At 44.9% G+C, this 10,867-nt stretch overlaps 1 protein-coding gene across 3 annotated transcripts; it reads left to right on the forward strand.

The window, feature by feature from the left end:
- Positions 1-444: 444 nt before the first annotated feature.
- Positions 445-10,652, forward strand: LOC136525840 (short integuments 2, mitochondrial). Of its 3 annotated transcripts, none has more exons than XM_066518694.1 (8): positions 445-744; positions 1,457-1,561; positions 1,756-1,833; positions 4,126-4,267; positions 4,341-4,411; positions 8,795-8,891; positions 9,097-9,299; positions 10,243-10,652. In XM_066518694.1, the coding sequence occupies exons 1-8, from the start codon at positions 583-585 to the stop codon at positions 10,492-10,494; spliced, it is 1,110 nt and encodes a 369-aa protein (XP_066374791.1). In that variant the 5' UTR covers positions 445-582; the 3' UTR covers positions 10,495-10,652. The 3 variants fall into 3 exon arrangements, with proteins under 3 accessions (XP_066374791.1, XP_066374797.1, XP_066374802.1); XM_066518700.1 differs by having other exon boundaries at positions 4,126-4,213; XM_066518705.1 differs by lacking the exon at positions 1,756-1,833.
- The last annotated feature ends 215 nt before the right edge of the window (positions 10,653-10,867 follow it).

The raw sequence follows: 10,867 nt of genomic DNA on the forward strand, positions 1-10,867 counted from the left end.
AAATAAATATATATGTACACGTGCATCAACGCCGAACGATGATAAAATATTACGCCGTAGTATGTATTTGCTAGCCACGCACGTACACTCATAATAGTTCTTTCCTTCTTATATCATTTCTCACTATTTTATTTTAGAACAAAAAAACACAAAATGCATACGTACTGCCGCCTTCAAAACCTGCACATATCACTCCACGTCTCTTTTATCAAAGGTACGGTGTCAATAATTTAGTGAGGGCTTTAGTGTACGAAAATCCATCAAACATTTTTAGTGGAACCATTCAACATTTTTTTTTTTGAGTGGAACCATTCAACATGGGTCAACTCCCAAGTTTGTGAATGAACTTGGGCCAAACCAGTTGCGCTTGGGGCCTGCCAGTGCCAGGAGTACAAAACTGGACCGAGCGTGGGCTGGCTTCCAAGTGTGAATGACCAACGAAACGAGGACTCAGACTAGGTTTTTTGCGCTTTTCCGCACAAGCACAGGCACAGGCGGGCCGCCGGCGGAGTGGTCCACTCTCCTGCCGAGCGAACCCGAGAGCAGGTGCCACTGGCATAGAGGGAGCGGCCGGGGTACAGGATGCGGGGGTTGAGACGCGCGGCGAAGCGCGCCGGGGAGATGGCGTTCAACGCCGCCGGCGGCGCCGTCAACTGGTTCCCGGGCCACATGGCCGCGGCCTCCCGTGCCATCCGCGACCGTCTCAAGCTCGCCGACCTCGTCATCGAGGTCCGCGACGCCCGCGTGAGTCCCCCGCGCCCCCCTCCTCTCTTCTCTGCCTAACTTACTGAGCGCCGCGCGTTGTTGGCACGGGCGTTCGGGGTCAGGGCTGCTCTTGGCGCTCGGTCGGTGTTCGACCGAATGAAATAATAAGATTATCTACTATATAGATAGAAAATACAACAGTCAAACAGAACTTAAGGAAGTTATGATATACCAGGATTGCTTCTCATATCAATCTAGTCTGCAGTAGTATATTACATTATTATTACCCGACGGTGACGCCGCTCATTGATACACTTGTGACCGCCGGCTGATCGCCGTCGACATGAGCACACAAGAAATACAATATTTGGAGTGGTAGATTCGCAGAGAGGAGGAACCATCCTCAGCTCTGTCGAGTGTTTTCTGAATAAGCAATGAACTGAGTTTGGTCATACATAACATGACACTTAAGTACTAGAATAAGACACTGCCAGATATAGTTCTACTGTGCGCCATCCGACTATGAAAACGTAGCTCTTCTCCTTCAGTTGACGCCTGTAGTGTCCTGCATGACACTCATGCTCAACGGCCCCTCTCAATCAGTCCCCAACAAACCTGGCGAAAAATATTTGATGGGGCTGATTTCAATGTTTTCCCCCCTTCTTTTGCCATCTTATGTACATAGCATATACTTGCTTAGTGTTCTTTACTTCTCTGATTATCGGTGTACTGCTACTGTACTTATGACCAGATTCCATTATCCTCAGCAAATAAAGACCTTCAACCAGTGCTCTCAGCAAAGAGGCGAATTCTTGCTCTAAACAAGAAGGATCTTGCAAACCCCAATATAATGAATGTATGTATGGCTCAGTCTCTTAGCCTGCAATCCTCACTTCCTTCTTATTTACATTTATTTAAAAAATAAAAATGTGTATGCTGGTTGGTTTAATGTTCTCCACATATTCCAATTTTGATTAACTCATCATAGTTTGTTGTTCACTTTTTCTATGTACTGACCATCACAGGTTCATATTTACTTTTTATTTACAGAGGTGGATTAATCATTTTGAATCATGCAAGCAGGATTGTATTTCAGTAAACGCACATAGCTGCAGTTCTGTTAATCAGGTTACTTATCTGTCAGTTTCATGTTTATGCATTTTTGTCATTGAAACTTCACACTATATATTTTTGTGCTGGAAGGTTTATGGTTGAGTGAGTATCAAGCTGTGTAATTCTGTAGTATACAATATATTTTTTATCTCATAATTTCTTAAAAGGTCAGTTAAAATCATCATCATTTTCTATATGACTAGTACAGGTCTTTAAGAATTCAACAATAAACAATGGCAAAAAAAAGTAAGCCATGAACTCTTGTGGTATAACATGAAATCTCTCTTGTTTCAAAATAATTCTTTCAAATAGTTTCAAGCAAGTTATCATCAGAGTATGATTTTACTCGATGCACTGGATTGAGATTTAGTTGCTGTGTTTAATACTTGACTTGAGTGAACTACTGGAAGTGTCGGATATCTATACCCAGGTATCTGAGCCAAAAGATTAATGATCCTCACGTCGCCTCATCCGATGGTTAAGGACGAAACTGCGGCCTCGTCCGACCTCCCAGGGGTTGGGCGGGGCCTCGTCCAACTCCGAGGACGAGGTTTCCGCCTCGTCCGACCCCAGGGGCCAGGCACGACTTGTCCAACTCCGAGGATGAGGTTTCCGCCTCGTCCGACCCAAGGCGTGGGCTCCAACTCTAAGGACAAGGTTTCCACCTCGTCCGACCCCCAAGGGCCGGGCCACGCCTCGTCCAACTCCGAGGACGAGGTTTCCGCCTCGTTCGACCCCAAGGCGTGGGTTCCGACTCGTCCGGTCCCACAGGAAGGGCTTCGCCTCGTCCGACCCCCGAGGGTCGGATTCTGTCTCGCCCGGCCCCCACGGCGAGATTTCCGCCTCGCCCGTTCCCTATGAGTCGGATTTACAACCGGACAAAAGCAGTGTCCCCGGGGTAGGACCCGAACCGCTTCAACCACTACGGCTTGGAGGCGCACGCCCGGGAGCACGTCTCGGACGTGACCTGATGTGACTGGCGGTTGCATCAGGCCATGCTGGGAGACTCACGTTGCCCACCCCGTCAACATGCCAGCACTGTGCTGCCAACTCCCTGCTTGACCACCGTCCAACGTCAGTCGACCGGCGTCAGTTGACTGGCACTGTATCGCTAGCCCCCCGTATGGCCTTTGTCAGGGACCTTTTGACCATTCTGTCCGCTCGGATGGGATGGAAGACAAGAACGACGCATGCCGCCCGCCCGCATGCTGCAACGGCTAACAGGACTCCGGTACGACGCCGCTGCTACCATGATCTACAGGGTCAGCGGGACCTACGCGAAGAGGAGAACGACACACCTCCGGGAGCCTGTTTTCTCTTTCTCTTTCCCTCTTCCCTTCGGCTGTAACCCCTGCTTTCCCTTAGGCTATAAAAGGGAAAGCAGGGCGTCCCACTGGGGGGGGGGGAGACATCGAACAAGTGCATCCCATAGCATCGGTTCACCGCACCAAATCACGAACAACACATCACCAGAGACTTGGGACCAATCCCTCTCTCGTCCGTTTGTAACCCCTACTACGAACTTTTCAGTGCTAAGTAATACAAGCAGCAGCCAAGAACTAGACGTAGGGACATTCTGCCCAAACCAGTATAAATCTTGTGTCTTCTTAGCACATCATCCGGGCCAGACGCGTAATATACAAATTTACTCGTTGGTGTTTACTCAAAACACCGACAGGAAGTATATGAAGTTGTATGTTACACGAAAATTGTAGTTGAAGAATTTTTTCTCTGTTCCTCTCAGAATTCCCAGAATTCAAGTTTTGCTGCAAAAAGCAAAGGAAGGAAGCAATACTTACAGAAAAAGCTCTTTAGGTGCCTTCACTTTTACCACAAAGGCCTCCACATATTCCAATCAATGGCCTCTATTTTGCATAACCTTTTTCTATATGGGAGACATGACTGATGACTCCGATAAAAAAATTGTAAGCAATGAGGATTGCTTGCAATAATAGATTGACTGATTAGGATACAAGGTACATGTATATATGGAAACAGAATCAATCAAGATTCCTTCTCCTATCCCTAACCAACCCAATAGTGCTGGCTGTGCTATGAGCGCACAGGCCCTATATATACACGCATAAGGTGCATATGACACAAATGTGTCAAACAAAATGATGTTAATATTTTCATTATGATATAAACAGGGTTTTGGCATTTTTTAGGATCCATATGACAATCAAAGGTATGTAACCATTGGGTGAACTGTTCTATCAGTTTGATCCCAGATGATACTGTATGTTGTCTTTAATGTACATTATAGTTTAAAGTCTGTTATTGATTATTATTTTTTTGTATTTACAGCTTCTTGGTTTTGCTGAGCTGAAACTAAAGGAAGCAATCTCAAAGGAGCCCACCCTTCTGATTATGCTTGTTGGTGTCCCTAATGTTGGCAAGTCTGCACTCATAAATTCCATTCATAGAATTGCTACTTCTCGATTTCCAGGTATAATAATTTCAGAAGAAATTAAGTCATTTTTTATTGTTTGTGATCCATGTTTATATTGCTGTATATCCAGTGAAAGATAAAAATAAACGGGCTACAGTGGGGCCTCTGCCAGGTGTTACACAAGATATTGCAGGGTATAAGGTAATGCTGTTGAGCCAATGTTTCTTTAACATCAAAGACTCCTTTATATTTATGTTTTTATTCTTTCCGTATTATTTTGCTAGACAACAGAAAACATGAAGATCATCTATGTTAACCATTTTGCCTCCTAACTGCTGTTATTTATGTGGGACACTGTCATTATGAACATCTTTCTTTTTGTCACTTGATGTTAACAGTAAATGTTGTAAAAGGGAAGATTGAGGCACACACACCCATGGAGTATGATTCATTAAAAATGATGTGCAGTCTCTGGCAAAAATTGCATGGGCCCTACATTTTTATTACTGCATGAAACACCTGATTCATGGTATATGCATTTTTTTAACATTTTTTGTTTCTCGAACAACGCAGGAGAGCTGTGTGTCATTAAATTAAGAAGAAAAATAGTACAGGGAGAGATCAAGAGGCCTCTCCAAGTCCCAACCCGTTACAAAGCACCAACTCCTATTACAAAACTGAAACAAAAATATGACCTCGACCAGAAAAAAACATCCCCTCAAGATAGGACGCCTGGGGAGAGCTATTATGAACTTTAGTTCATTTGGGGATAACCATTGCCAGGAAGATAGCTGGGCAAAGTCGGCTTGGAAGGGAGACTAGAGTACTTGGGGGAATTGGATTGTTTGTTCTTCTTCCTTGTTTCTTCATCCATCAGCTCCCCTTTATGTAGATAGCATTCCATGACTCCTATGGAAGGCCCAATCAAATCCTAGGAAACCATATCCAATCTTATCTTTAATTGATTCAAATCTAATCCGATCCTTCTAATTGATCCTATGGCTCCCTAACTGATGCCCCATAACAAGAGCAACCTAGCGAGTTTGCTGAGAGTCCAGCAGAGCACCAAAGGACACATTCCTCCCCCACTTTGTGCAGTACCATCTGAACACAGGGGCTAGCTCCTTAAAAAAACAGAGTTTCTATGCTTCCAAGCTTCCCAGACTACTAGAATGATCAATGTATTAAGTCCTTTTCCCAGAACTTTAGGTAGTCCATTGATAGCATTGCACCATCAACTAGAGAAATGAGATACAGAAGGTTGAGGTGCCTGATCAAATAGACCCAGCCTCTGGAAGATGACTGCCCAAACCTGCCTTGAAAAAACACATGAGACGAGGATGTGCTGAATTGTCACACAGGGGACAGGCTGCCGGGTGTGTCAGACCTCTCTTAGCAAGCGGTCAGCTGTCCATCATCTATATACCAAGCAAAATGAAGAGCTTGCAATGTAGCGGGGCCCAACTTTTCCAGATGCGTTTCCATGGTGCAAATATGATCAATTCTGTGAAAAAAACCACATGCAGATTTACTGCTGTATTTTCCTGAGATTGATAGTGTCCAGAGATGCTGATCATCAACTGCCGGGTCAAGGACCATGCTGTCCACAAAGTCCCAAATCAGAAGATATTCAGTGAGCACTTGGACTGTTAATGCTCCCCTATATCAGAAACCCATCTTCTATTAATTAGGGCTTCTGCAACCGTCCTATGCTTTCTTGCCCTTTTGGAGATTAAGTTGAAAAGGTTCGGAGCCAATTCCAGGACTGTTTTTCCTTGGAGCCACCGATCAGTCCAAATTTAGTTGATTCTCCATTCCCAACCACAGATTTTACTGCAATTCCAAAAAGAGCATGAGCATTTCCTGGGACTTGAATGGGCAGACCTGTCCAGGGCCTTGATGGATCTGTTTTCTGCAACCATAGCCACCAGATGTGTAAAGCACAACCCAAGGTTTCGAGACTATGGATGTCAAGACCACCATGTTGAAGTGGTTGTTGCACCTTTCTCCAAGAAACCAGGCAATTGCCCCCATTGTCATTCTCCCGGCCTTTCCAAAGAAAGCCCCTACGCCTTTTGTCAATAGCCTTTATCGAAGATGATCCAAGGCAAATCCAAGGCGATCATGAGGTAAATGGGAATGGCTGTTAAAACAGCCTGGACCATGACAAGCTTACCAGCCCTGTTCATTAGAGAAGCTTTCCATCCTGGTAGGTTGTCGGCGACCTTGTCAATTAAAGGTAGCAAGTCTGCTTTCGACATCTGCATAGAAAGAGATCCTGTGCTTAACCTGTTGTACTGCCTAAGGCTGCAGGAGGTGCTCATTTGAAGCAAGATTAATCATGGTATTCAGCACATCCATGACAAGAATGAAAAGCATTGGGGATAGAGGATCACCTTGGCGAAGGCCTCGATGATGTGGATCATTTCCCCAGGTTCACCATTCAACAAAATCTGAGTGGTTGATATTGATAGCAGCAAGCAGAGCAGATTGCACCATCGGTGTCCAAAACCGAGCTGTTGTAAAACTTCCAGGAGAAAAGGCCAGGCAACCGAATCAAAAGCCTTGGAAATATCCAATTTAAGAAGGATGTGAGGTTCTTTTTTTCCCATGCAAACATCTTGCCATTTATTGCACCAATAAGAAATTATCCTGAATATTTCTTCCTTTGACAAAAGCGCTTTGATTCACAGAGACCAAATCTGGGAGAATAGGAGCTAGTCGATTTGCCATGAGCTTAGCAACCAATTTAGCAAAACTATGGATTAGGCTAATTGGTCGGTAGTCCCTGACTTGTGAGGCGTCAACTTTTTTGGGAAGGAGAGTAATGAAAGCCGTGTTGAGTAATCTGAACTTAAAAACATGCCCTCGTTGGATAGACGGAAGTGCTTGCAGCAAATCATTCTTGATAATTTCCCAACAGAACGTATAAAATCTACTAGTGAAGCTATTGGGTCCAGTGGTGTTATCGAGGGGCTTCATTTTGATGGTTGCCCACACCTCTGGAAAAGGTTCCTCCAAGGAAGAAAAATCATGCTTACTGTTGTGGATGGCAGGGACGTTTAGAGTACAATTTCTGTCCACGTCTGATCCCAGCAGTTGTTCATAAAAATTGAAAACAGTCTTGTGTTTGTCGTCCTGAGATGTGACGAGGCTGTTTCCCACCTACAGCTTAGCAATGAAATTCTTCCTACGAAACTGGGCATGCTGGTGGAAAAAGGAGGTATTAGCATCGCCCTCCCGGATGTGAAGAATCCTTGAGCGAAGTCGAGCAATAGTATGCTCAAGTGAGGCCAAGCCTAGTGTTGGGATCGCTGCTACTGCCCCTCAGGAAGTAGTCGTGGGAGGTAGGTGGGCGTGGCTTGATCTCACGGCGGCGGCGAGGTTGCGACGCCGTCCTGGCGGTCGGCGTCGAAACAGAGAGAACGAGAGCGCAAGGAAACAGAGGGAGCGGGAGAGATTAATCAATCTCCAGCTGAACTTATCATTAACCAAGTGTTTTGGCTTTATAGCCACATCCTAACAAACTCACCAAACTGACTAACAAACTTCAAATCGACTAACTGAACTGAATCTGAGATCCTAGACTCTAGGAACGGCGCCCACTCTGGACGCGGTCACCATGCAGAGGCCGTGTGCCGTGCGCGAGCTGTTGCCGCTGCTCAGCCACGGCTGCGCTTACGGCGCTGATAGACCTGGCCCACCATAACACCTAGGCAGTGGAGTTTTAATTTCTTGCTCAACCACTCCTCTCCAGGGGAGAGATCCCTTGAGTCCCTAGCTATCTCAAGCCGATGTAAAATCTCCTTTGCCATGCCTAGCTGGGTGTTGGCATTGTCTATTTTTCCTCCATTTCTGAAGTCCAATGCTTAGCCGCTGCAATTTGAGAAACAGGACGCTCAACCGCACAGGTGGATGCCACGGGAACAGTCCAATTCTGCTGCACGGCCTCATTGAATCCCGGAAGCTTTGGCCAAAAGCTCTCAAAATGAAATCGTCATTTGCCATGGGTGTTAACTCAGCCCAAGATGAGGGGCAGTGATCTGAAACAGCTGAAGCTGTACTCTGCAGTATGGAATCCGGGAAGATGTCCTCCCATCCAGCACAACAAAAAACCCTATCGAGTCTGACGTAGGTGAGACCCTTTCATTTGACCCAGTGAATTTTCGGCCTAACAGGGGATTTTCCTTGATCCATTAATTGTTAGATTGGGAGCTCTGTTAAACATGCTCTAATATGATTGGAATATTCTCATCTATTGCATCTGAGAATATAGGATGTGTTATTTAATAATAGTAATAACTTGGGCATTGGTACCTCTTGCATTTGGGTTCATCTGCACGAGTCCTGTTCCACTAAATGGTTACGAGTATTGTTAAATAAGATACCCTGTTCCATCTGTTGCATTTGGGAGTTCTGAAAAGAGGATATCTTATTTATAGTAGTTATTACAATACAACTCTTCTAGATTCCTATTCCACTGAATGGTTTATCAGTACAAGTAATATCTGTTTTCTGAAATTTGTGGTTTCTTTTCTTTAGTGATCAACTGAATAAACTAACAGCCATATTTGTCATGGACAGATTGCAACTCAGCCCAGTATTTATGTGCTTGATACACCTGGTGTTCTTGTGCCAAGCATACCAGATATGGAGACAGGTTTAAAGCTTGCTTTAACAGGTAAAACATTGGGACATGTTTTTTTTGTGTCATCTACTCATCTTTCTGTGATTTGTGCATAGATAGACAATAATCAAAGTTAATCATGATTTCAGTTTTAGTCTATTAATATTTGTATCGTTACATTCTTTTTTCTGAAAGAAAATTTTATTGTTACATTCTTCCACTGCTAAATCAATATAGCATCCTTTTCAATCATATGCAGGAGCTGTTAAAGACTCGGTAGTCGGGGAAGAACGTATAGCAAAATATTTATTATCTCTTCTTAACATTAGAAAGACACCTCTACACTGGGAGCGGCTGTTGCACAGAGAAGAAGAGTTGTGTGAAGAGATATGCAGCAGCAATAAAAAAGACAATTCATTACGGAGGAGACGGTTGAATAACTCTGATGCCATATATGTTCAGGTTCTACCTCTTATCTGAAAGTATAATCCATGAGCTATCATTGCTGTGGGGACATTTCCACTCATGCCTAGTGCTTCTATTTGTCTGCCAGGGGCAGCAACCAAACAGGCCCTTGTGCCTCAACGCATTACGGCATTAGGCTGAACTACTTATGTGGGCATGGTAGTCTTTTGGTTCTTTTGTCATATTGAACCTCTTGGTATCATGTGCTCGGTTGGTGTGTGTTACCAAAACATTGGGGGTGGGATTATGATTTTAACTTTGTTTGGTCATACTACTTTTGGGGTGCGTTTGGTCACATGGGCCACCGACAGCATCCAACCTGGCAGATCATGCCATGTGTAGTTTGTGTTGTGAGTCCAACAGGACACATCTGTCATGGGTGTCGGGGTTCAGGGAGGCAGGAACTCGGCTACGGAGTTCGTTGTCTCGGTTGGTAATGGCGCGGGGTTTATCCCCTCGACGCCCTATGGTGAAGGAGGGAGATTAGGAAGAAGAGGGGATTAGGAAGTAATCTGATATTGCTTAATCTCAATCGAGTGTCATACAAGAGGTAAATAGGCCCTTGGCTACTAACAAACTGGAGATGGAAATCTCCTAATTCTAGGCACTTGCCAAACTGAACGTTCGCAGTCCCTCTCTGGCCGTGGTCATTGCGCTCCTACGTCGTGCGCAGCGCGCTCGACATACTTCTGGCCACGTCCCTAGTGCGCGCCCGGCGCTTGTACTGTTTGGCTCACATGACATGATCATGTCCACTGGTCAGATCATGTTGATGACTATCTGTTTAGTAAAAAAAAATGTCTGCTTGCCATTTAGGGTGTTCTGATCTGTGGGAGTTCAATTATTCAACCAAACAAGTTGTACTGTTAGCACTCTGTTTCTCTACCTAACCGTACTTCCCATTTTTCCAACGATACTAACAAACCCCCTTCTATTCTAGGATTTAGTGACGGAGGTGCAGAGGACACTATGCCATACATTCCTGAACTTCACCGGCAACACTGAGGAAGAAAGTGAGCTGGAAACCCTCATAGACATGCAGCTTGTGGCGCTCCGCAAGGTGTTCAGGATACCTCATAAGCCGTTCGATGAAACGCAGGGCCCTACCTCTAAGAAGCTGCTGACTCTCTTCAGATCAGGGAAGCTTGGGCCGTTCATCCTCGACGACCTTCCTGATGGATCTGAGAATTAATCTTCTCACATGAGTCTTTTTATTTTGCTCTGCGCAGCTGATGTTCTGCAATGGAAGGCATTGGTACGAGCTGTTACTGTAAATGGCATCTTGCAGGGAACATCTATGTAGCAAAACTACAAGATGCCAAGAGATTCTTTCAATGCTGCTGTATGTTATACTGGGTTTGCATGATACCCATTTTTTCCGGATGATAGGACCGTAGGCCTTGTTAATAGCGGGGCATGTTGATCTGTCTCCCTCGTTGGCTGTTTTGGAATTAAAGGTTAGTAAAATACTACCAAAGCCAAGGATCGGGGTTAGGGTTAGATTAATCTAATCCATTTTATTTTGGGGATCCCTCCTGTGTTTCGACTTTCGACCGGTACGGCCT

This window comes from Miscanthus floridulus, chromosome 2 (genome assembly GCF_019320115.1).
Source record: "Miscanthus floridulus cultivar M001 chromosome 2, ASM1932011v1, whole genome shotgun sequence".
In the NCBI taxonomy this organism is placed as follows: Eukaryota; Viridiplantae; Streptophyta; class Magnoliopsida; order Poales; family Poaceae; genus Miscanthus; species Miscanthus floridulus.